Source organism: Caretta caretta, chromosome 9 (genome assembly GCF_965140235.1).
Source record: "Caretta caretta isolate rCarCar2 chromosome 9, rCarCar1.hap1, whole genome shotgun sequence".
Classification (NCBI taxonomy): domain Eukaryota; kingdom Metazoa; phylum Chordata; order Testudines; family Cheloniidae; genus Caretta; species Caretta caretta.
Window position 1 is genome coordinate 60838727 of NC_134214.1, and position 26483 is coordinate 60865209.

The following is a 26483-nucleotide window of genomic DNA, read 5'->3' on the forward strand; positions in this document are numbered from 1 at the left end:
ATTTTATAGACCTCTATCATATCCACCCTTAGTCGTCTCTTTTCCAAGCTGAAAAGTCCCAGTCTTATTAATCTCTCCTCATGCTTCTGGGTGATGCTGCATTTGGGGTCAATCCAGCAACCTTGAACTGGTGCGGAATGCAGCATCTTCGTGCTATGCGGCACCTCTCAGGACTGCATGTGTTACCAATGCTCCGTGATCCTCACTGGGCTGGCTCCCGGCTTCCAGCTGGAGATTAAGTTGCTGGGTTTGATCCCTGAAACCCTAGGTGGCCTGGGACCTGCCTAGTGGAGCTGCCTCCCTGCGCGAGCCGTGCTGTCAGCAGCAGAGGTCATTGAACTCGATCCCCTTGTTGTAACAGGCAGGGTCTGCAGGCAGAGTGCTCTCTGCAAGGGTCCCGTCCTTCGGAGTTCTCCGGCTCCCAGGGTCTGAGATAGTCTCAGTCTGTAGGTCTGGCGGGCTCACTGCCAAGCCCATCTGTTTGAGCAGGTGTTGGCGGGGGAGGGGGCAGGGAAGGTGGGTTTTGGGGGTAAGGCGGAGTGTGCTGGGGGTATGACTCACATAGCTGGGGAGGAGCGGGGCGAGGGGGCAGGGAGGAGAATGCTGCTGCTTTACAGGGTTTATGCTCTAACTCCTGCCTTGCTGTGGTTTTAGATGTGGTGTCGCAGAGCCCAGGGCGTCAGACAGGGTCCTTGGAACGGAGTTTCTTTTGGAACAAACTTGTAATATAAAAGCCCTGTGTACGTTGTGTGTGTGTGTGTGTGTGTGTGTGTGTGTGTGTGTGTGATGTAATCAGGCAGCTGCTGTTCTTGGGGTTAATATCCCTTGTCTGCAGATGTGATTGCTTTCTTAAGGCTGACAATCAAGATAAAGAGTATAGATCTGAACTAATCCAATCTCCTTTCTGTTGTTACTAACTCAGACTGTTCAAACGGAAGGGATCCAAGTCACTGTGCACATTCCCTGATCTCCATTCACGATTTCTAAACCTTCTGTCACTTTCACCACTGAGGCTGTTTGCTTGGTTTTCGTACTTCATTCAGCCCTGAGAGGGAATCTGATTGGTGAGTTTCTTGGCTGTTCCTAGTCAATCTGGTGTAACTCCTTCCTACTCTCTGGAAGGATGCTGAGGTATCTGGGAATTTATGTCACCCGGAGGGAGCACTGAAATCCCAGCCTCTCTCCCACTACCTTTATTTCAGTAAAAACCCTAAAACGTGAAATCATTTCTATTGATGTTGGTTTGGGCAGTTTTGTTTTTCTAAAGCTCAAGCGTTTGGTATCTAGCTGCTGGATGCTTTTCAGAGAGCAGGAAGGCCGCCTGTAACTCTGCTAGCATCCCAGCAGTGCAGTAGGAACAGGTGAGAGCTCCAGCATGTCCAGAAATGCTGTACACAAGACGGTGTTGCTGTCTGTACGTTGCCTGAATTAGTAATGAGCCCAGGGGGCCAAGGTGTTTGATTGCAATGCAAAACCTTCCATCTTCAAAGCATGCCTCTTGGTTTTATACCCCAGTGTCCCATCTTGAGGAGGAAGCGCTGGGTGGGAAGTGCGGGGTTCTCTTTTCAAAACAGAGTAGAAAGAACATGTGTTGCTTCCAAAAAACACAGGAAACCATCTCCCTAGGCCACGTTCTGATACACTTGAATAGCACCAGGGATTTCAACAGGACTATGCCAAGGCATGTACTGTGGACACTTAATCTATTTGATAAGTCATTTTCCTGGAACGCTCTTAGGAAGCAGGAGCCTTGCAGCTAAGGAACATGCCCTTCGGCTTTTGCTCCACTGTGCTAAAGAGCAGATTCTGCACCCCATTGCATCATCAGTGACTCGGCCCTACAGCCCCAACAGACGGGAGTTTGAGGAGAGCTTTGTTCTCTGCACCCTAACCCACCGAGGGCTTTATGCACTGGAGACCGAAACAGCTATCTTTTTATCTTTCCATATGATGCACCAATGTGCACCTCTGCCCTGCCTGTGCACTATTCCCAAAAGGGCAACATTTGAGAAATGAGTTTAGAAGCTCATTGTATGTGCCCTGTCCTGCATGGACTGGGGGCCTGAGGGGGGTGCTGGTGTGAGCTGCTGATTGACAGCTATGGTGAATGAAGTCCTCCATGCACAGTGTAGATAGAATAAGGCAGGCAGGCAGCCCACTAAGCTTCCTGGACATACTCCCAGCACGTGTACACTCTCACTCACCCAGTTCGGGAAGGAACCACCTCTAGGAGAGACAGGGGAGTTCATACAGCTTGCCCTGCATACACTCAGTTCCGTGCTCAGTCAGGCATTTGCTCCACTTCTGGTTTCTGGGAGAATCTCCAGAGATCTCTAGTGGTCAGTTTTTGTCACATCCTCTGGTTCTTAGCTGATCCCATATGGGAATAATCGGATATTTCTGTGATGTTATACTGTGCATGTTTCTATCCAGATGCTGCAGAACTCTAATTGTAAAACAACAATCACCAAGTACTTGTGAAAAAGCAGGTGGTTTATCAGCCATGCAGAGATTTAACAATGAGGTTCCCTCTCTTTTCCACTTGATCAGTTTCATACTAAACTTTATCTTCTTCACTTCTCCTAAAGATACTTCCATCCCTTTCCTGTGTGGCTGCTTGGCTCTCTGGGTCCTTCCTATAATTCGGATTCCCCATTAGTAGATATATATGGCAGATCAGAGAGATTCCAGAGGTCGTTTCCAGCAATCTGGACAATTTCATGTTCTTAGCTATGGGATCCAGTCCTCTTGTTACCCTGGTCCAGAATGGAAGTGCATGTGTGTGTTTCTGAAACTGCACTTAAGATTTCATTTGTGTGCCTCAATTGTCCCTCCATCATGACTGTTCAACACACAACGGGAGAGCAAGGATCTGCTGCAGAGCTTGAATTCAGCCCACTAGTTAAGAGATCGAAATGACAGAATAGATGCATGGGTGCAGGAGGAAAGAATTGTGCTGCTGAAGGCCAAGCATTTAATCAGAACCAAAGACTCAGAAAAGGCAGGTAGCTGGTTCCACTACAGGGCTGAAGACACTGACTTTGTTTTTATTGTCACTGTTGCTTAGTAATGAGGCTTTGCACTGCTTACCCAATGATCTCAAAGCACTTTACAGACATTTGTTATCTCAGCAGTCCTGTCAATCTACCCACTTTACAGGCGGGGAAGCGAAGGCTCGGATAAGCTAACAGGCTTGCCCAGGGTCATGCTAGTTGGTGGCAGAGCTGGGACCAGAACCCAGGAATCCTGGCTCCCAGTGCTATGCTCTTGAGCCCTAGACAAAGCCTGCTAGATGTGGGACTAGAACTCAGGACTTCTGACTCCGCCTCCAACCAGTAGCCTACAGAGGATAGTTTGTGAGATGGAGGCTATTGTAACGTAATGAGTGCTGTGCACTGGCTGAGTTGAAAAGCTGCAATCTGATTGACAGCCCTTCAGCCTGAACTCACCCTTTCAGAAAAGCATGGTGCCTTTAAGCCTCATGCTTTTACTGCAGGTTTCTGCTTGGCTGAGGTTCTGGTCTGCAGGCGGAGAAGCGGGTCCCTTGGCATTGGCTGTGTAACAGCAGCAGAGCAAGCCAGCCATTTGTCCCTCTCTCCCCACTGGAGTGACTGGGCACACAGATTGTCACAGACAAGCGCTTTAAACCCAAAGGCAGCCAGCCCCTAGGAGCCGTGGGGGAGCAGACCCCCAGTCTGTGCTCGCAGAGGTGAGCTGTTTACCGGTTTTGTAGAAAATACGTGATGTTTTGGCTGCCCTCTGACCTCCCAGCCTGGGCCTCGAAGCAAACATTTAAGCAAGCAGAGCAAGAACGAGGGGTCAGCTCCAATGCCCAAAAATGGCTGGAATATCCTCCAGCAGCCGTTCAAGACAGCCTCCCCCAGCCCTGCAGGGTGTGCACCCCAAGGCTAGGGGTAGTCAGGATGGATTACCATTGGCACCCCTGGCTGGAACCCAGGTGGCTGGTAAATGGGTGACTGTGGAGGTTCTTCCCCAAAAATGCTCTAATTGGCTTTTCTTTAAAAAAAGAAATGGGGTGAGTGTAGTGAATGAATGACATGGAATAACTAACAGAGCCAAATACACCCCAAGCAAACACCTTGCCGACTTCCCTATACACTATCATCTCACCGCATGGCTCCCCTGCTGGTTTACTCCTGCCCAACCAGCTCTGCTGATGTCCCTCAGTCCCAGCCTGAAGCGTCCCTGCGATTCCAGATCTGCGCCTCCCTCCCTCCCCGACCCCCGCCTGTGCTCCTCACTTCCCCCTGTTATTACAGTCCTGTTCCCCAAGTCTGCTGTGCTCCTCACTTCCCCCTGCTACTCTAGTCCTGCCCCCCAGCTCAGCCTGTGCTCCTCACTTTTCCCTGCTACACCAGTCCTGCCCCTCAGCTCTGCCTGTACTCCTCACTTCTCTCCTTGCTGCTGCCTATTAATTTCATTTGGTGACCCTTGGTTCTTGTGTTATGAGGAGTAAATACCACTTCCTTTTTTACTGTCTCCACACCAGGCATGATTTTATAGAATTCTATCATATTCCCCCTTAGTCGTCTCTTTTTCAACCTGAAAAGTCCCAGTCTTATTAATCTCTCCTCATACGGAAGCCGTTCCATACCCCTAATCATTTTTGTTGCCCTTTTCTGAAGCTTTTCCAATTCCAACATATCTTTTTGGAGATGAGGAGACCACATCTGCATGCAGTATTCAAGATGTGGGCATACCATGGATTTATATAGAGGTAATATGATATTTTCTGTCTTATTATCTATCCCTTTCTTAATGATTCCCAACATTCTGTTCACTTTTTTGACTGCCGCTGCACATTGAGTGGATGTTTTCAGAGAACTACTCACAGTGACTCCAAGATCTCTTTCTTGAGTGGTAACAGCTAATTTAGACCCCACCATTTTCTATGTATAGTTGGGATTATGTTTTCCAATGTGCATTACTTTGCATTTATCAACATTGAATTTCATCTGCCATTTTGACAGGTTTCAGAGGAACAGCCGTGTTAGTCTGTATTCGCAAAAAGAAAAGGAGTACTTGTGGCACCTTAGAGACTAACCAATTTATTTGAGCATGAGCTTTCGTGAGCTACAGCTCACTTCATCAGATGTTTCCACGGTAAACATCTGATGAAGTGAGCTGTAGCTCACGAAAGCTCATGCTCAAATAAATTGGTTAGTCTCTAAGGTGCCACAAGTACTCCTTTTCTATCTGCCATTTTGTTTCCCAGTCACCCAGTTTCATGAGAAACTATTTGTTCACTGGTAGAGATGAGGTGAACAGGCTGAGCTGGGATGAGCTCTACAAGTGTAAGGGCATGTAAAAAATGCTTTCATAAGATTGGGCAGTGGTTTTGGTGATACCTTCATGAACATGCAGTCCACTAATGCATATGAGCAGGACTGTAACTCTTCTCCAACTTTATGGTTCCTGCTTTTGTCTGTGACAAAAAATCTATCAGAACATCTCTGAAGATGGAGTTTTAACTCTTTGTTGTATTCTGGTCATTTTCTGAGCTACTCCTTCACTTCCATCAGGGTTTCAGAGGGTTGAAAATGTGTTTCAAATGTCATATAGAAGGGTGCTCTTCAAATGTGTCTAGGCCACACCCAGCACAGACGGGGCCCTTATCTATTTTTAAGACTTAAATTATTCTTAAAGGTTTTTTAAATTTAAATAGTCTGTCAGTTAATCACAGTTAACTCACACGATTAACTCAAAAAAATTAATTGCGATTTAAAAAATTAATCGCAATTAATCGCATTGTTAAACAATAGAATACCAATTGAAATTTATTAATTATTTTGGATGTTTTTCTACATTTTCAAATATATTGATTTCAGTTGCAACACAGAATACTAAGTGTACAGTGCTCTCTTTAGATTATTATTTTTATTACAAATATTTGCACTGTAAAAATGATAAATAAAAGAAATAGTATTTTTCAATTCACCTCATACAAGTACTGTAGTGCAATCTCTTTATTGTGAAAGTGTAACTTACAAATGTAGATTTTTTTTTTCATAACTGCACTCAAACAAAACAATGCAAAACTTTAGAGCCTACAAGTCCACTCAGTCTTACTTCTTGTTCAGCCAATCGCTCAGAAAAACCAGTTTGTTTACATTTACAGGAGATAATGCTCCCTGCTTATTATTTACAATGTCACCAGAGAGTGAGAACAGGTGTTCACGTGGGACTTTTGTAGCCGGCATTGCAAGGTATTTATGTGCCAGACATGCTAAACATTTGTATGCCCCTTCATGCTTCGGCCACCATTCTAGAGGACATGTTTCCATGCTGATGACGCTCGTTAAAAAATAATGTATGTATTACATTTGTATCTGAACTCTTTGGGGGAGAATTGTATGTCTCCGTCTCTATTTTACTTGTATTCTGCCATATATTTCATGTTATAGCAGTCTCGGATGATGACTCAGCACATGTTATTAATTTTAAGAACACTTTCACTGCAGATTTGACAAAACGCAAAGAAGGTACCAATGTGGGATTTCTAAAAATAGCTACAGCACTCAACCCAAGGTTTAAGAATCTGAAGTGCCTTCCAAAATCTGAGAGGGACAAGGTATGGAGCATGCTTTCAGAAGTCTTAAAAGAGCAACACTCCAATGTGGAAAATACAGAACCCGAACCACCAAAAAAGAAAATCAACCTTCTACCGGTGGCAACTGACTCATATGATGAAAATGAACATGCATCAGTCCATTCTGCTTTGGATCATTATCAAGCAGAACCCGTCATCAACATGGACGCATGTCCTCTGGAATGGTGATTGAAGCATGAAGGGTCATATGAATCTTTAGCGCATCTGGCATGTAAATATCTTGCGACGCTGGCTACAACAGTGCCATGAGAACGCCTGTTCTCACTTTCAGGTGACATTGTGAACAAGAAGCAGGCAGCATTATCTCCTGCAAATGTAAATAAACTTGTTTGTCTGAGAGATTGGCTGCACAAGAAATAGGACTGAGTGGACTTGTAGGCTCTAAAGTCTTACATTGTTTTATTTTTGAATGCAGTTATTTTTTGTACATAATTCTACATTTGTAAGTTCAACTCATGATGAAGAGATTCCACTACAGTACTTGTATTAGGTGAATTGAAAAATACTATTTTTTGTTTTTTACAGTGCAAATATTTGTAATAAAAATAACTATAAAGTGAGCACTGCATGCTTTGTATTCTGTGTTATAATTGAAATCTGTATATTTGGAAATGTAGAAGACATCAAAAAATATTTAAATAAATGGTATTCTATTATAGTTTAACAGTGCTATTAATCACACGATTAATCATGATACATTTTTTAATTGAGCAATTAATAGCGATTAATTTTTTTAATCGCTTAACAGCCCTAAAGTTAAATGGTCATCAAAGAAGGTGTTACAATTTCTTCTTAACTATCTTTGTATAGGGGGGACTTGGCTTTCCGAGTCTGGTAAGGAGTTGGTAATACTCCAATGGCTTCTTCTGTTAGTAACCAGTTATAGCATCAAATGACCTTGCTCTATTTGTACATAGAACATCTTACTACTCACATACCAATGGTATCAGGCAGTTGTTATATATAGACTTGCATTTAGATACAAAATATTTGCAAATATACAACTCAGAAGATGCTTTTCTCACCTTAAGCATTTGAGGGATGATCACGGGGTTTGCCTTAAGTGAAGCCGGGAGTTAGAAGTAATCAACATCTTCCGTGTAGCATTTCCCTGTCCTAAATGTTCTTCCTGCCAGTTCAAGAATGCACGTACCCACGTGCACACACATGTATGCATACACACACACCCATAGACATGCACACATACACACGTATGCGTGGACACACACATGCATGTTTGCACTTGCACACGCACATGCATATGCACAATCCACCCATTTGTGAGCCAAGTGGCATTGCAGCATATCCTAGGAGTCAGGGATAGGAGATGTCCACTGCGTCCTGCTTGGGTTCCCTCCCTGCAGTGCAAGCTCTTGGCTGGGTCACAAACAGTGCTGGAGTCCTAAAGCTGGAAGGTAACTGCAGTGCCAGAGATCCCTGCTGGGCTGGCTTTCTAACACCTTGTCCCCCACCTGACCCCCCACTGCTCTCTAGCCTGCCTCCCACCATACCCCACTGCTCTCTAGCCCTGCCCCCACTCCCTTGCTGCTCTCTAGCTCTGCCCTGTGCCCCCTGCAGCTCTCTAACCCTACCCCCATGCGCATGGGGCTGGATACAGCCCTAACCCAGGGCTGTGGGGTGAGGAGGGTCAGGTCGGGGGAGGGCACAGTATGGAGGGCGAGGGGGAGGGTTGTGGGGAGGGCAAGTCTGGATTAACTTTTTGTGGGCCCCCATGGGGCAAGGTGCAGGGGAGTGGGATGGTCAGTCTGCAGAGAGAAGGGCGGGCTGGGGGCAATGAGGGACAGTGCGGCGGGAGCAGCTCCGCTCTGCGCAGCCCAGCAGGAGGGCACTGTTTATGAACCTGCAGCTGCCAGACACACACTGGCCATCCCAGCCCTGTGCTGCCAGCATGCCCCTTCCCCTTGAGGGCGGGCCCGCACCACACCACACCGCCCCCCTGCCCAGTGCCCCAACCGTCTGCCCAGCGCCCCTTCGCCCAGAGGCCTCCACCACAGATCTCTATGCCCAGCCCCCACCCCTCCCAGAGACCTCCCCTGCTGGCCTCCAACCACGACTGCACAGCACACCACACCACTCGCCCAGTGCCCCCTGCCCATAGACCTCCCCACTGCCCACCATCTTCCTCACAGTCCCACCATCACAGCTGCACAGCACCCCATATTCCTGAGGGGATTCTGCACCAAAAAAATAAAAATTCTGTGCACAATATTTTAAAATTCTACAAATGTCAATAAATAAATGTGGAGGCTCCAACATGGCAGCGGGGAGCACAGGCCACTAGTTGCAGGTAGGTGGGAGATTACCCTGCAGCCTCCCCCAACCCCATCCCGGGACAGGGACTCGGCAGTGAGGCTGCATCGACCCTGACACAGTGCAAGGGCCAGGTCTGCCCCAGAAACACCCTGGGGCCCTGCCCCTGTGCCAGGCGCACCGGCTGAGGGTGAGCAGGCTCAGCCCAGCAGCAGGATCCAAGTGCAGAGAAACTTAGTGGGGGAGGGATCCAGCTGTGGATAAGAGAGTTCTCTGTGGGGCAGTCCGGGTGTGGGTGGCTCAGTGGGAGATCTGGATGCACAGAAACTCATAGGGGGGTTCCAGGTGCAGGGGCAATGGGACTCTGCAGGGGAGCCAGGGGAAGAAGTTTGAGGCTCAGCAGGGGGAGGTCTAGGTGCAAGGGGGGTTCATTTGGATGGGGGTCCAGGTGCAGGTGGTTGGGGCTCAGTGGGGAGGGTGTCTGGGGGGGCTCATCAGGGTTGTACAGATGCAGGGGAGGTCGGGCTTGTCAGGGTGAGGGTTTGATGGGCCTGCTTAAGAGGGGAGCCCCAGCTTCTGCCAAGGGGATGCCGCATGCTGGGCTCCAGCTTCCCCCCTACCCCCGCTTCCCCCATCCCCTTCTCTTCCCCATCCCATGCCCCTTCTCCACTGCCCCATCTCCTCCCCACCCCCTTCCTTCCCCCCCCGCCTCTTCCCTCCTGCCCCCGCTTCCCCATCCCCTTCTCTTCCCCATCCCATGCCCCTTCCCCACCGCTCAATCTCCTCCCCAGGCTTGAGGGGCAGGGGGGAAAGCACCCCCCAGCATGAGCTGGCGGAGCAGAGAGGGTTGGGGCCAGGTCACCCCACTTCCTGCCACCCGGTGATTGCAGGGCAGGCCCGACCCCGTATTCATGGGGTGGTCGGAAGTGGGGTGACCCGGCCACAGCCTGCTCCACTCTACTCCCCTGGCTCCCAGCCTTGGGACTTGGGGAGCAGGGGGGAACTGCCCCCCCACACTGACCGGCAGCGCGGGTGTAGTGGGTCACTCCACTTCTTGCCGCACTGTGAGTGCAGGGCGCGCCTGACCCCTGCTGCAGTCCCCCAGGATGCCTAGCTCAGGGGAAGGGGTGGAGTGGGGGTGGGGCTGAGGCAGAGCAGGGGTGGGAAGAGGTGGGGCGGGGGCAGCTTTCCTGGCTTGCTCAGCCGGCTGGGGGATCGGGCTGGCTGGGGCCCCTTCTGACTCTGGGCCCGGCGCCATGGTAAACCCGGTACTGGGGGAGAGTGCCCTGGAGAGGGTGGTGGAGCGCATTGTGGATAGTACTGAAATGGTGTTCCAGTTCTTCTACCCCATGGGAAACCCCATGTAAACAGGACATACTGGGTACAGGAGAGATGTGGTAAATGTTCTTGGTAAAAACAGCAGGAGAAGCTCTGCAAACACCCAAGGCCTTTGGAAGAAGTGGCCACTTTTATGTGAACCCAGTTGTTTTGACAAAAAGCCAGTTCCTTGATAGAAAGTGCTTCCCCCCCTTCGCGGGAGCAATGTTTCCTGGCTCCGGCCTCGCAAAGTTAATTTTCCCTGCCTTTCCATTATGGGAAGGCCAAAGCCAGTCCTCTGGTGCTATGAGGGAGGGGGCCCTTAAAGCAGCTGTCCAGCCCAGTCCCATGTGCAGATGAGTCAGTGCACTGCAAGCTCAGCATGCTCAGAGAAGAGCAAAGGAACCATGAGCGGAGCCCTGGCTGCTCCAGCTGCTTGGCTGAGCCGGCCCCAGCCAAGTCTGCCCTGCTGCTGCTATCACTGATTGTCCCTGGGTCAGGACCCTGCCTCCTTTCGGATGCCCCTCCCTTCCTGTCCTCTCGCAGGGGGCAGTGAAGAGCACTGTCAGGTGCCCTTCTGCACACACAAGTTCAAGGAAGCCCACTCCCAGCTGCAGTGTAGACATACCTTAGAGGCATGCAGTCAGGGTAAAGATCAGATGATGATATCAAACAAGTACCTACATACAGATAATGCCTTGCAGATAACGCCTTCTAGAGAATTATCCCTGACAGGCAGTTAAACAGCTACTCTACTTGTATTGAACTCTATTTGTTCTGTTTTTTAAATGATTCAAACTTGTTATCCCAGCAAGCATACAAAGCAGGGAAATTGAAAAAGAGCAGATGTGAGATCTGGCAAGTGTTAGCTGTTCAAACTACTAGACTGAAACGTGCCGGACATGCCTGCACTTTGGGGAAGATCTGTGCTAAGTGGGTTTCCTGGGGAATCCCTGGGGAGTGATTAATGCAAATTACACAACCCCAATTTTGCAAAACCCCAGCCTTTTGAAGCTATGCCCTGAGGAGAGGGCCACTGACTCGTGATTACCTGGGGATAACAGAAACATGGTGGAATAGTAGTCATGACTGGAGTTCAGGTATGGAAGGGTATGTGCTGTTTAGGAAAGACAGAAATAAAGGCAAAGGTGGTGGAGTAGCATTGTATATCAATGATGAGGTAGAATGTAAAGAAATAAGAGGCGATGGAATGGATAAGACAGAGTCTGTCTGGGCAAAAATCACATTGGGAAAGAAAGCTACTAGAGCCTCCCCTGGGATAGTGCTTGAGGTGAGCTATAGACCGCTGGGATTCGATTTGGATATGGATAGAGCCCTCTTTATTGTTTTTAATGCAGTAAATACTAATGGGAACTGCGTGATCATGGGAGACTTTAACTTCCCAGATATAGACTGGAGGACAAGTGCTAGTAATAATAATAGGGCTCAGATTTTCCTGGTTGCGATAGCTGATGGATTCCTTCACCAAGTAATTGCTGAACCAACAAGAGGGGATGCCATTTTAGATTTGGTTTTGGTGAGTAGTGAGGACCTCATAGAAGAAATGGTTGTAGGGGACAACCTTAGTTTGAGCGATCATGAGCTAATTCAGTTCAAACTAAATGGAAGGATAAACAAAAACAGATCTGTGACTAGGGTTTTTGATTTCAAAAGGGCTAACTTTAAAAAATTAAGGAAATTAGTTAGGGAAGTGGATTGGACTGAAAAACTTGTGGCTCTAAAGGTGGAGGAGGCCTGGAATTACTTCAAGTCAAGGTTGCAGAAACTATCAGAAGCCTGCATCCCAAGAAAGGGGAAAAAACTCATAGGCAGGAGTTGTAGACCAAGCTGGATGAGCAAGCATCTCAGAGAGGTGATTAAGAAAAAGCAGAAAGCCTACAAGGAGTGGAAGATGAGAGGGATCAGCAAGGAAAGCTACCTTATTGAGGTCAGAACATGCAGGGATAAAGTGAGAAAGGCCAAAAGTCAAGCAGAGTTGGACCTTGCAAAGGGAATTAAAACCAATAGTAAAAGGTTCTACAGCCATATAAATAATAAGAAAACAAAGAAAGAAGAAGTGGGACCACTAAACACTGAGGATGGAGTGGAGGTTAAGGATAATCTAGGCATGGCCCAATAGCTAAACAAATACTTTGCCTCAGTCTTTAATGAGGATCTTAGGGATAATGGTAGCATGACAAATAGGAATGAGGATATGGAGGTAGATATTATCATATCTGAGGTAGAAGCAAAACTCGAACAGCTTAATGGGACTAAACCGGGGGGCCCAGCTAATCTTCACCCAAGAATATTAAAGGAACTGGCACATGAAATTGTAAGCCCATTAGCAAGAATTTTTAATGAATATGTAAACTCAGGGGTTGTACCGTATGACTGGAGAATTGCTAACATAAGTCTTATTTTTAAGAAAGGAAAAAAAAGTGATCCAGGTAACTACAGGCCTATTAGTTTGACATCTGTAGTATGCAAGGTCTTGGAAAAAGAAAAGGAGTACTTGTGGCACCTTAGAGACTAACCAATTTATTTGAGCATGAGCTTTCGTGAGCTACAGCTCACTTCATCAAATAAATTGGTTAGTCTCTAAGGTGCCACAAGTACTCCTTTTCTTTTTGCGAATACAGACTAACACGGCTGTTCCTCTGAAAGGTCTTGGAAAAAATTTTGAAGGAGAAAGTAGTTAAGGACATTGAGGTTAGTGGTAATTGGGACAAAATACAACATGGTTTTACAAAAGGTAGATCGTGCCAAACCAACCTGATCTCCTTCTTTGAGAAGGTAACAGATTTTTTAGACAAAGGAAACACAGTGAATCTAATTTACCTTGATTTCAGTAAGGCATTTGATATGGTTCCACATGGGGAATTCTTAGCTAAATTGGGAAAGGTGGGGATCAATACGAAAATTGAAAGGTGGATAAGGAACTGGTTAAAGGGGAGACTACAGTGGGTCATACTGAAAGGTGAACTGTCAGGCTGGAAGGAGGTTACTAATGGAGTTCCTCAGGGATTGGTTCTGGGACCAATCTTATTTAATCTTTTTATTACTGACCTTGGCACAAAAAGTGGGAGTGTGCTAATAAAGTCTGCAGATGAGGCAAAGCTGGGAGGTATTGCCAATACAGAGAGGGACCGGGATATCATACAGGAAGATCTGGATGACCTTGTAAACTGGAGTAATAGTAATAGGATGAAATTTAATAGTGAGAAGTGTAAGGTCATGCATTTAGGGATTAATAACAAGAATTTTTGTTATAAACTGGGGACGCATCAGTTAGAAGTAACAGAGGAGGAGAAGGACCTCGGGGTATTGGTTGATCACAGGATGACTATGAGCCGCCAATGTGATATGGCTGTGAAAAAAGCTAATGCGGCCTTGGGATGCATCAGGCAAGGTATTTCCAGTAGAGATAAGGAGGTGTTAGTACCGTTATACAAGGCACGGGTGAAACCTCATCTGGAATATTGTGTGCAGTTCTGGTCTCCCATGTTTAAGAAGGATGAATTCAAACTGGAACAGATACAGAGAAGGGCTACTAGGATGATCCGGGGAACGGAAAACCTGTTTTATGAAAGGAGACTTCAAGGAGCTTGGCTTGTTTAGCTTAACGAAAAGAAGGCTGAGGGGAGATATGATTGCTCTCTATAAATATGTCAGAGGGATAAATACCAGGGAGGGAGAGGAATTATTTAAGCTCAGTACCAGTGTGGACACAAGAACAAATGGATATAAACTGGCCATCGGGAAGTTTAGACTTGAAATTAGAAGAAGGTTTCTAACCATCAGAGGACTGAAGTTCTGGAATAGCCTTCGAAGGGGAGCAGTGGAGGCACAAGACATATTTGGCTTCAAGATTAATCTTGATAAGTTTATGGAGGGGATGATATGATGGGATAACATGAATTTGGCAATTAATTGATCTTTGACTATTAGTGGTAAATATGACCAATGGCCTGTGATGGGACACTAGACAGGGTGGGATCTGAGTTACTACAGAGAATTCTTTCCTTGGTGTCTGGCTGGTTAGTCTTGCCCACATGCTCAGGGTTTAGCTGATCGCCATATTTGGGGTCGGGAAGGAATTTTCCTTCAGGGCAGATTGGCAGAGGCCCTGGGGGTTTTTCGCCTTCCTCTGCAGCGTGGGGCACAGGTCACTTGCTGGAGGATTCTCTGCACCTTGAAGTCTTTAAACCATGAGTTGAGGACTTCAATAGCTCAGAGATAGGTCAGTGGTTTGTTACAGGAGTGGGTGGGTGAGATTCTGTGGCCTGAGTTGTGCAGGAGGTCAGACTAGATGATCATAATGGTCCCTTCTGACCTTAAAGTCTATGAGTCTATGAGCGAAGCTGGATAAAGAACCAGCTGTGTTGTCCAGGTCAGACTGTTCCTGAGCTATAAGCTGACATGAACTTGTAACCAAGGGGGCAAACCCTTTTGAAAGACTGACACATACCAGAGCACTGTGGTGGCGTTGGAGGTGAAAATAGGAAAATCTATTTCACTAGGAGGGTGGTGAAGCACTGGAATGGGTTACCTAGGGGGGTGGTGCAATCTCCATCCTTAGAGGTTTTTAAGGTCAGGCTTGACAAAGCCCTGGCTGGGATGATTTAGTTGGGGTTGGTCCTTCTTTGAGCAGGGGGTTGGGGTAGATGACCTCCTGAGGTCTCTTCCAACCCTAATCTTCTATGAGTCTATGAAACCTCTGGTAAGCTTTTAGCATGCACGGAGGTTCTCTTCTTGTTTTAAAATGTTGTCTCTATAATGTTTTTTCCCTAAGAATGAAGGCAGTGTGCTCTGTGAAGGCTGGTTGGTAGCTGGTGTGCACAGTGGTAGCCCCTGGGCCTGGAGAAAGAGTTAACCACAGGGGCTGGACCCTGCTCCAACCTGCTGGCAAGTCACTGTGATGTGCAGAGGCGCTGCAAGTGTAAAGGGAGTGAGACCTGGGAAGCCTCAAGTAGGTGCCCTCAAAGGAGACTGTGGGAGGGGGTCAAAGGTGTAGTTTCAGGGTGTAGTGAACCCTGAAACTGTGACAAGCTCCTCCTCATTACGGATCCTAATCCATCTACCTTACCTTCACTGCTTTAGATGGCCCCCGTCAACCCCAGAGCCACACACACCCATGCTTCAGGGCAGGGCTGTTATGGGGATGGGGAAACCGAGGCCCAGAAAGACTGAGGCCTAGATCCCCAAAGGTATTTAGGGATCTAACTCCCACTGAAATCAATAGAAGTTCAGTGCCCCTATACCTTCCAGGGTCTGGTCCTGCGACCTGTGGAGGAGTCAGAAATTGTCACAGGCTAGTGCTCTAACCACAAGGCACCTGTCAGGTGCCCCACTGCTAGTCGGTGCGGAGGGACGTGTGCAGGCCTCACGCGTGTAGAAGGGCAGGGCACGCGGGTGGAGGGGCATTGACCTTTCACTGCTAAGGCAGCTTGCTACCTTTCTGCATTCCGCCTGAAGGGAGAAAATAGTCCACTCAGCACACTTGGCCAGTTTCACTTCAGGGGGCCCAGCCCAGGCCTGTAGTGGGTGAGTTGCGGGGGAAGGTCTGGTTAGTAAAATTTTCATTGCAGGTACACCCCCTTGCCCCCATGGAAACAGGGTTTGTTCTGAGGTTCTGCAAAAACTTCTTCTGCCAGAACTTTGAGCCAACTTTGACGTGAAGTCACCCCTTCAACAAGCTTCCCACTGGTCCCAATCAACTCCCCCTTGATCAACATGGGTGGATGTCCTTTGTTCCACCTCTGGGATGCTGTCCCTCCTCTCTCCTCTGTGCTGGGATCCCGGGGGGCATGGAGAGGGGCAGTCAGAGCAGAGCCAATTCACAGCAGCAAGTGAAGTGATGAGTCAGTTCCATGGGGTAGTCCCTGCCTCCGCCCCTCCCTGCAGAGCTGGGAGATAGCCGCTGCCTCCTGATGGTGGTGTGAGCTCTTCGCGCAGCAGAGAGATCCCTGGGTGGGCACAGTGCTGGGAAGCTCCCAGTGGGCCCTGCATGCGTGGCAGGTACAGGAAAGGTTCGTGACACTGGCCCTACCAGCATTGGTTTCCCCGCGGCTGGGGAGCAAGTCCAATGGAGAGGGACCCACTCGCCCTTTTGTTCCAGGGCCTGGACAGAGCAGCGTTTCCTCGCGGCAGGGGCAGAAGGAGGGGGATATGGGCTGGTTCTGCGGGGGTGGGGTGGGAGGCGGGCTCTGGAGCTCTGGCTGGCCCAGCGTGCAGCTGGGAGGGGTGATGCAAAGCCAGAGCCTTTGGAAGGAGAGGAGCAGCCCAGCCACAGGCTGTGTGGGGTGTTAGTTAGTGGGGGCTGAAGGGCGCGGGCGCTCCAAGCTCCAGAGAGTCATGTGCTGGGGCTGGCCTGAATTGGATCCAGATTGCAGGCTGCCGCTCCAGCATCCCCAGCAAGCAGGCTCTCGGCTCTCTATGTTCTTGGCTTAGGGGCAGGCCCATGGAGAGCATGAGCCTGAGCCAGGAAGTTTCCCACCTCCTGGAAGTGGCTGCAACTCTGGACAGTGAAACGGTGGCCTGGGGGTCACTGGCTTGGTCACGTGCAAACGGGGAGGGCTGCAAGCTGGGCTACTGGTAGCACATGCCACCCCAGTGTCATTGGGGGGACACTAACTCCAGAGGTCATGGGCCTCCTGGCCCAGGGAGCAGAGCAGCTCCGTGCGGGAGAGGGAGGCGGGCTGCTGCGCTGAAGCCTCTCCAGGCCTCATGCTGGGCATGGGCCCAGGGCTCACTTAGAACAGGGTTGCAGGTCGGCTGGCAGGCTCAGGCCCCCAGACTTGCTGGTCACTGGCAGATCAGCCGAGGGACTCACTGCACTGCAGGATAAGTGGGGGGAGGGATAGCTCAGTGGTCTGAGCATTGGCCTGCTAAACCCAGGGTTGTGAGTTCAATCCTTGAGGGGGCCATTTAGGGATCTGGGGCAAAAATTGAGGATTGGTCCTGCTTTGAGCTGGGGGTTGGACAAGATGATCTCCTGAGTTCCCTTCCAACTCTGATATTCTATGATTCTATGATAAGTGGCCAGGCACCTGGAGAATGCAGCCGTAGACGTCTGGAGACCTCTCTGCTTGTTGGTAGATGCTAACGAGGTTGTTGTGACCTCTGTGAATAGCTGGGCCCTCTGGAAAAACACATGCATCAGCAGTAATTGCACCTGCCATGGAAGGAGGCAGACAGCTGGTGTCTGCACACATGGTGCAGAGCCTGGTCCTGCTACTGTGCACCTGCGGCTGCTCTGCTGTGGGATGGGGAGACGGACTGGCCGCAAACTCCTGCCTCGTGTGCAGCTAGAATCCCAGCTGTTTCAACAGGCGGGTGCTGGCCCCCCAAGCACACTGTGCCCATCCCAGCTCACCAGCTTCTGCTGCATAGCTGGCCATAGGCCCCACCTCCGGCCTGGAGCAGGGTGCAGGTTATGCAGAGTGCAGCTCCCAGCATGCACGTCTGCCAGACTGCTGCATGTTGGGAGCTGTGCTCTCCACAGGCTGTGCGCTGCTCCGGGTTAAAGATGGGGCTGGAGCAGGCTCTGTGGAGAAGGTGGCAAGCTGGGTTTGGGGCACAACATGTGCGGGGGGCTGTACCTCCCTGAAAGGCTGTGCCTCCCCCCGCTTCTGCCTGGCTTGGGAGCAGGTCCCCTCCCCACTCGGTGCCTGTTTCCCATCGGATACTGACCCCGTTCCAGGGATGTTGTGTGGCCTGGCTCTCTGATATCGGTGATGTGGGGTGAAGTATTGGGATAGCTGTGTTTTAGTCTGTATCCACAAAAACAACAAGGAGTCTGGTGGCACCTTAAAGACTAGAAGTGGGTTTTTTTACCCACGAAAGCTTATGCCCAAATGAATCTGTTAGTTTTTAAGGTGCCACCAGACTCCTCGTTTTTTTTGTGGGGTGAAGTGTATACTCCCCCCACCCCGCCCATCTGCCACCTCCTGGGCCACTCAGAGCGCTTGGCTCGCTTGCTCTCCGAGGGAAGGGGCTGCGGACAGGGCAGTGTGCCCGGGGGCCAGGAATGTTGGCTGGGGTTATGCTCACAGAGCCAGTGTGGGCCAGCAGTACCCGTGGCCTGGGGTGTTGATCTCTCTGGCGGCTGGGGTGCCATCAGTGCCAAGGCTCCTTAGCACAGGAGGAGGGTACCCCCTCTGTCTGAGGGGCAGGGGGAGCCTCGCAGATTGTAGCAGGGCCAGGGGTACCAAGCACCATCCAGGCCCAGATCCCATTGCACTGGGCGTGTGCTATGGTGGCTGGGCGTGGGGCCAGGGCAGGCTGCAGAGAAGGGGTGCTATGGGAGAAGTTGTGGCAGAAGTCTTGAGGCCCTGGGGGTCACAGGCAAATAGTGGGGGACAGGGCTGGCCTGGCTCCCATGCACAGGAGCTGTCAGGTTCCTGCCTATCAACTTGCTGCCCAGGTCCCTAGAGCAGAGCAGGAGGGAGAGGCCAGCTAGGCACAATGACCCCCAGGCCTTGGGAGGGAGCCGAGCCTGTGTTCTCCCAAGACTGGAGCTAAGAGTCCGGGAGTGGGAGCAGCCGTGGGCCCCTCGGGGTTGGGCACGGCCGGAGGCTGCAGCTGGGTCGGGGGATTCCCCTGGCTGCCTCATGTGCCTCGCGGTTGCAGGACCCAGCAAGAAGGAAGGAAGAAACGCCACATGAATGAGCTGCAGCTCCCGGGAGGCCTCCCTGGCTGCTCACGGGGAGGGGGCTGCCCAGCTCCTAGCACTGGGGGCTAAGCTGACACCCCCACCAGTGCCAGCCAAACAAGGGGTGGGGTCACCGGACCCACAAGGATCCAGGGGAGGTGGCAGAAAGGGGTTAAACTGCTGGGCGAAATGCAGGCTGCCAGCAAGGCGAGTGTCGAGCAGTGAGATCTGAGGAGCAGTGTCCTTGGGGACATTGCTTGGGCCTGGGCAGAGCCCTGGGCATGACTCCAAGGGAGCAACCCTGCCCTGCTTGGTCCCTCCTGTCTGGGATGCTCAGTGAGGCTGTCCCAGACCAGAGCCCATGAGGCATGGGGGCAGCTGGCACAGAGCCCTGCATAGCATGGAGCGGGCAAGGGTGCCCCAGCAGGGAGGCTGCAGCGAGGGCCGAGCCCAGCAAGGTTTATGTTCAGGGACAAGGCGATAACCACGGAGCCATGACTGCAGTACAGCCTCTGCCACCCCGGGAGGGGCATGTGGCTGGGGGACTCTGCTGGGCGAGGGCAGGCAGGTGAGTATGGGGCAGAGTTCAGGGCAGTGTTTGCAGCAGACACATCTGGAATGGGGAGAGCTGGGGGGTGGTTATTTTGTGAGAAGGGCAGGGGTGGGCATGTGCAGTCTGGGCAGCACTGGGGGTATGGGCAGAGATGCATGGTCAGGGCAGTGTCAAGAGAGACGGGCACATGTGGTCTGGCCAGTGCTATGAGGTTGGGCTCACGGGTGCGGTCTGGGCAGCGTTGGGGCAGGGGGGTGGGCAGAGACGCACAGTCTAGGAAGTGCCGGGGGTGGGCATGTGAGCAATCATGGAGGCACCTTCACTGGAGGTTTTTGAGAGGAGGCTGGAGCCATCTGTCAGGGGTGGTTTAGACACAACAAATCCTGCGTCTTGGCAGGGGCTAGACTAGATGACCCCTACAGTGCCTTCTAACCCTCTTGTTTTATGATTCTCCATACAGTCTGGGTGGTGCCAGAGAGGGTGGGCAGGGACGCGCACAGTGATGAACTGCCAAAATCTTAACAACGGGTTCCCTCCTCACCCCATGAGGGGGTCGTTGCCCACCTCCACCCCCCGGGACTCCTGCCCCATCCAACCCCCCCGAGTTCCTTGATGCCCCCCCCAGACCCCTGCCCCATCCACCCCCCTCCGCTGTCCCCTGACTGCCCCCAGAACCGGGCAGGAGGGTCTCGTGGGCCACCATAGTGGGTGCCCACCCCACCCCTAAGAGCCAGAGGCACATGCCGGGGGGCGAGGTGGGGAGTCCCAGCGGTGCTTACCTGGGGCAGCTCCCAGGAAGCATCTGGCAGGTCCCTCTATCTCCTAGGGGTGGGGGAGCCGCTCCCCCCCACTGATCACATCAAAAGTGGCACCTTAGGTGCCGACTCCCTGGGTGCTCTGGGGTTGAAACCCCCACGGGGAAAATTTGGTGGGTGCAGAGCCCCCACCGGCAGCTCCCCGCCCGGCCCCAGCTCACCTCACCTCCACCTCCTCCCCTGAAAGCGCCGCCCCACTCTGCTTCTCTGCCCCCACCCCCCGCCCCGGCTTCCCGCGAATCAGCTGTTCACGCGGGAAGCCGGGGAGGGCTGAGAAGCAGGCGGCAGCTTCCCGCTCAGGCCGAGGGTGGCGGACGTGAGCTGGGGTGGGGAGCGGTTCCCCTGTCTCCCTCCCGGGTTACCTGCTGCGGTGTGGGCGGTCCTTCTCGCCGTCGCCGCCCCCCCCCCCCCGCCCCAGCTCACCTCCGCCTCGCAGAACAACCGGTTCTAAAAGGGCTTCTAAATTTAACAACTGGTTCTAGCAAACTGGCTCCAGCTCACCACTGGATGCGCGGTCTGGGCAGTGCCGGGGGGGAGGCAGGGACACTTGATCTGGGCGGTGTCAGGGGGGCAGGGACACGTGATCTGGGCAGTGCAGGGGGAGATGGGCAGGGACACGCGGTCTGGGCGGTGCCAGGCGTAATGGGCAGGGACATACGGTCTGGGCTGTGCCAGGGGGCATGGGCAGGGACACTCGATCTGGGCAGTGCCGGGGGGCAGGGACATGTGATCTGGGCGGTGCCAGGGTTTGGGCAGGGACACGTGTCTAGGTGGTGCCGGGGGGGAGGCAGGGGCAGGGACATCCGGTCTGGGCGATGCCAGTGGTGGGCACACTTGGGCTGGGCGGTGCTGGGACACATCAGAAGCTATGCATGTTCATGCCATGAACTAGTCAAAGAAAGGAGCATTTCATCACTGAACTAGGTGTTCCTGTGCACACCCCCATTCCTACTAGCTAGGGGCCCTGTGGGGTGGCTGGGCTTGGCCCCCAGGTCCCACATGGGCTGGCAAGGCATCCCTGGGCAGAGTCCTGTCCTCGCAGGCCATGGTGCTGCCCCCTCCTGCTGCCACGGAGCCGGCTGCTCAGAGCAGCCTTGGGAAGAGCTGGCAGCAGGTTGCCATGGCACCCGGCCTGCGGGCCCCACGTGCTGAGGCTGGGCGAGTTAACGGGAGAGTGGCTGGAAGGCGCTGGGGCTGTGTAGCCCTGCCTCTCGCTGCCACTTGCTGCTCGCACCCCCTCACCACAGGACACTGCCGGGTGGGACTGGCAGGAGGCAGAGGCAGGGCGACAGAGGCTCTGGTGGTATTGACAGTGGGCTGGGGTGGACATAGCCACCTGGCACAAGGATGGGGTGACAAGGGGTCTGGACCAGCCCTGGGCTACCGCCCCCTGCTCTGCCCCTCGGATGCCCCTCAGTCCTGACCCCTAGTCCTCTCCATGCTCCCCCACCCCCGGCTCTACCCCTCGGGTGCCCCTCAGTCCTGACGCCTAGTCCCCTCCATGCTTCAGAGCAGAAGCACATCTGTGCTGAGCTGCATGTTTGTTTTTGATGTGGATTTCTAAAACTCACAGCGAGCTCATCACCCTGGTATTACTGGTGACACCAGCCTCTAAGCCCAGGCTTGTGCCACCTACCTGACCTACCTCGCACACCGGATGCTGTCCCTCCACAGCTGCTCACGGCTGGACTGCAGCCACCCCACCAGGGCTGGGCTAAGCACGAGCAGCAAAGGTGACTGGTTGAGGCCTGTCTCTCCCCATTCCCTGGCTAACCAGATCTCTCCCTCCAGCTTGGAGATAGCTCCCTGCCCTCCTGTTCATGCTGCCAGCCCTGGGCAGGGGCGAGGGCCCCTGGGGTCGCCCAGTCTCCCTGTGGTGCTGCAGAATGAGTGTGAATGTCTCCATCCCTGGGCAGAATTTTCTTCACCTGCCGTTATTTTGTGCTCCTCGTGTGGGTGTCTGCAGTTCCCGCTGTGCAGCGCTGGGGAAGTGCCGTGTGTGTTTGCCAGGGGCTCCAGCAGCTGAGCCGCTGCAGCCACCCCCCACGCCGCCCCCAGCCCTCCCGTCTCACCACCCCCTCGTCTCCTCTCCATGTGCTGAGCCAGGCTCACTCGTCTGTGCTGTGAGCAGCAGGTGAATGGAGCCGCAACGCTGAGCCAAACTGCTCCTTCCTTTCCCTGCCAATCCCCCGAGCAGCAGCGCAGAACCGGGAACCGGATCCATGCGCCGGATCAAAGGTAACACCATGGGCCTGGGGCTGGCAGCCAGTCTGTGGGGCCATGCTAGGGGGACACATACGACCTCTGGCACACACCACTCTGGCCCCAGGGATTCAGTGGGCACCTGTATACTGGCTAGTCCCTTTCCTCCCTGGCAGACGCATCTCTGGGCTCTCTTGCTGCGGTGATCTGCAGTTCACTGGGTGGCACTCACCTGTCGGGGGCAGAAGGGCACATGGTACTGGTAGAACAGGCTCCCAAGGCAGTGCTGGCGAAGCTGGGAGCTCTGCGCGGTTCCTGTCTGTGTCAGCAGCACCCAGTGGTGTCGTACTTGGGTGCTCAGTGCCAGGTGTGCAACAGCAGCCCAGCAGGGAGCACTGCTCCTGCTCCTCCTCCGGCAGGGCTCTGTGTAAGAAGCCCTCTGTGCCGTTTGTTACAACAAACAAGCAGGGAGCAGGCCACAGCAGAGGAGTATCTCTGTAGTGGAATCACGGGGGTGCTGGCCTGGGGCATCGTGGTGGCCCGGCTCTTTGGGTCGAGCCCCGGGGGCCTGCTCTCCACAGCTAGACCCCCAGCTGAGCTCTCTGACCAGCGGGAGGGCTGCTGCGGTTAGACATGGTGGCTTTGTAAAGTCTCTGCAGGACAGTTGCTGAGGATTCGGGCAAAGGTCTTGACCCCAATTGAATGTCCTGGACAGTCACTGTGCTTTGACAGGGTGCGTACCCTGGCCTCTGCCATTCAGGAGCGTGACGTTCGCCATCCAGACCTTTAGAATAGACACCATGTAGGAGGGGCACAGAACAAGGTGTGCGCCCCCCGGAGGCTCTGGCAGGAGCGTTAGAGTAACTCCCTGTGTCTTGATCAGCCGGGCGGCCTCGCTAACCGGTGCTTTGGGCTGGTATGAGAAGGTGCTAGTCGGGTCCAAGAGGATGTCCAACGCAGAGCATCAATTTCAGCTTCATCTCGCTGAGCTGAGTGGAGTTTGCACTGGCCAACCGGCAAAGGAGACACTCTGGGGGACGGGGGGCTTGGCTCTGCTCCCTCCTGTGGGTGCAATCAGGAGGCATGACGCTGCAAATGATGGTCACATTGGGGGAGGTGAAAGCTGACTCTGCTCTGTGGGCATCACAGGCGGTAGGGACTGGCGCATGCCCTGAAATGGGAAGCCAAAGGATTTGCCTGTCTCGGACTCCAAGCGCAAAATTTTTGTTTCATCGAGTAAATCATCTGTTCCTGTGCAATGAACGGCTGCGGGTTGGCGGGGTTACTTTGTATTGCAGCACATAGATTATATGGGTCTGTTCCCCTGACCGATGGGCCCTGGGCGCCAGCGTGTGAGAGTCTGTGGCAAATCAGCCTGGAAACAGAAATTGAAATTGACACCTTCCTCTTCCTGACGAGCAGGGAAGGGCAGGAAGTGAGCAGCCTGGTGGGGAAGGATTCACTTGATGGGGGGAGGGGGGTCAGTCACATGGGAACTAGATGATCCATGTGGAAGATGCTGGGGTAGGGCAGCTTTGGTGGGCTGTGCGGTGTGAGCTTGTTCCGTCCCTGTGTCTTGTTAACAAGGCACAAAGGTGAAAGTAACTCCGAAGACTTACCGGTATGGGGGCCGGGGCTGGCTCTGGTCCCTGGAAGGGGCGGGGCCTCAGGCTAGGGTTACCATACGTCCGTATTTTCCCAGACATGTCTGACTTTTTAGTTCTTAAATCACCATCCAGGAGGAATTTTAAAATATCTAAAAACATCCAGGAAAATACGGATGTATGGTAACCCTTTGGTCCAAAGTCCCAGGGCTGGTGGCGTTTCCTGGTCCAGCTCCCAGCGCCTGCCTGCCGGCAGGAGCCTCCAATGTGGGTGGCCCCTAGGCACAGAGGCGGAGGGGGTCTCTGTGTGCTGCACCGGCTCCCTCCTGCCAAATCAGAGCTGCAGGGGCAGGGCTTGCAGGTGCCAGCAGTGGGCAGAGAGCCCTCTGACCTGACCAAACCCTAGGAGCCAGAGGGACCTGCCAGATGCTTCCCGGGAGCTGCCCCAGGTAAGCACCGCCGGGACTCCCCACCTCGCCCCCCGGCAGGTCCCTCTGGCTCGTCGGGTCGGGGGGGGGGGGCGGTTGGAGGGCTCTCTGCACGCTGCCAGCACCTGCAAGCCCCACTCCGTGGCTCCCAGGAAACAGGAAGTGGGCAGCAGGGCTGAGCACCAGAAGCGCGGGCAGCAGCAGAAGCAGCAGCAGGGCTGCACCCCCCAGCAGCCAGCTCAGCTCCATGCCGGCTGGGGCAGGGGTTGCCTGGCTGGGTTGCCCAGGGGTTGCCCGCTCGGCCCGGGGCGGTGCTAGGCGGGGACCCTCGTGGCTGGGCTGCGCCTCCACTGCCGGCTGGAGACACGGTGAAGTCAGCCCCGAACTAAGGTCGGTCCACCAAGGGGCGGGCAGTTAGCACAGCCCGCCCCCTTGCTCGCCCAGGGGAGGGGATTGGCCGGGCACGCCCAGCCCCGCTGTCTACCGCCCGCCTGCCCATCCTCACTCCGGCCAGCCCCTCACACGGGGGGCAGAACCCAGCGCTCCTCCTGCCTGCTGCGGCCGTGCACCTTCGCCCTGCCCCGGTGGGCACTCAGCTCTCCCGGGCCCAGTCCACGCGCACTTTCCTTCCCCCTGACACACTCACTTTTCCCCATGCTCACCCTGACACACTCACTGGTTCTTCTCCCGCTCATCCTGACACATTCACTCACTATTTCCTTCCTTCTGACACACTCACTCTTTCCTGTGCTCACCCTGACACACTCACTCACTCTTCCCCCTGCTCACCCTGACACACACACTCATTCTTCCCTTTCTCACCCTGACACACTCAGTCACTCTTCTGCTCACCCCGACTCACTCACTATTCCCTTCCCCCGACACAGTCACTCACTCTTCCCTGTGCTCACCCTGACACTCTCACTCACTCTTTCCTTGCCCCTGACACACTCACTCTTCCCCCCCGCTCACCCTGACACACACACTCCGGCAGCTCCCATTGGCAAGACCAGGGGCAGAGTGGGTGTGGAGCGGGGGTGGACTGTGGGCGGGGCCGACACCTCCCATGGAGTGTCCTCTTTTTTGGATGTTCAAATATGGTAACCCTACCTCAAGTGGAAGGGGTGGGGCTGGGGGTCAGCGTCCCCCAGCCAGCCCTTCCATGCCGCCTGGCCTGTGCCACCCGGGACTCCAGTAGCGATTTAAAGGGCCCGGGGCTCTGGCCGCTGCGGCCGCAGCCAGAGCCCCGGGCCCTTTTAAATCTCTGGCCCCGGGGCAGCTGCTTCCTTTGCCCCCCCCCGACCCCCACCCCCACATCAGCGACCCGGTGTGGGGCCGGAGGGAAAGGGGCAGGGATGTTAAAGCACTGCTGCAGCATCGCTTTAACGTGACTGCCCCTTTTGAGCCCCTCCTCATTGGTGGCCCTGCTGGTAGGGTCCCTACCAGCAGGGTGGCCGACGGGGGGGCACAGCTTCTTACTGTTACGGGCCGGTACCGGTTCACTTTCACCCCTGACAAGGCATCCGGCCGTCTGGAACTCAGGCAGAAGCCGAGGTGGTCTCTGACATTGCACTTTGTATTAATAACAGACGATGCCCAGTGTCTGGACTAGGACCTTCAAGCCCCTTTGCCATGGGCACTTGGGGCCTCCCACCTGCTGTAAGCCCTGCCCCTGGGAGTGCCTCAGATGGAGGGGCTCCTGGGAAGGTGACGGGCCGGAGTGGCTGGCTCCTCTGGCATCGGGGGTGGGACAAAGCAGGAGGGGGCTTTGCCAGGACGTGCCAGAGCCCTGGCAATCAGGCAGCTGTGCAGTGCCCTTTGGAGCACATTGCCTCCCCTCTCAGCCCCAGGCTGGCCTGGGCATTGGCACAGCCATGAAGCAGGGGCTGGTCTGTGCTCTGGGGGTGAGTTCCTGAGGGCAGCGAGAGCGTTAGCACCTGGCACTCACAGAAACCAAGCTCACTCCAGGGGACATTTCTCTCTCGCTCATCCTTCACTCAGGAGAC

The 26483-nt window shown here is 53.4% G+C and overlaps 1 protein-coding gene and 1 long non-coding RNA gene across 3 annotated transcripts in view; both read left to right on the forward strand.

Moving 5' to 3' along the window:
- Nucleotides 1-26483, forward strand: part of NHSL2 (NHS like 2) — a 165030-nt gene that overhangs the window by 5346 nt on the left and 133201 nt on the right. The window contains exon 1 of one of the 2 annotated variants that reach the window (XM_075132353.1): nucleotides 22386-22481. The exons of the other annotated variant lie outside the window; for it this stretch is intronic. Within the exon in view, the coding sequence (XP_074988454.1) occupies nucleotides 22466-22481 (16 nt within the window). The 5' untranslated portion in view covers nucleotides 22386-22465. Of the gene's footprint in view, nucleotides 1-22385; nucleotides 22482-26483 lie in introns of those variants that run through there. 2 annotated transcript variants of the gene reach the window in all.
- Nucleotides 764-7199, forward strand: LOC142073207 (uncharacterized). The gene is made up of 3 exons (XR_012669946.1): nucleotides 764-1064; nucleotides 4647-4738; nucleotides 6483-7199. It is a non-coding gene; the product is annotated as an uncharacterized LOC142073207 (long non-coding RNA).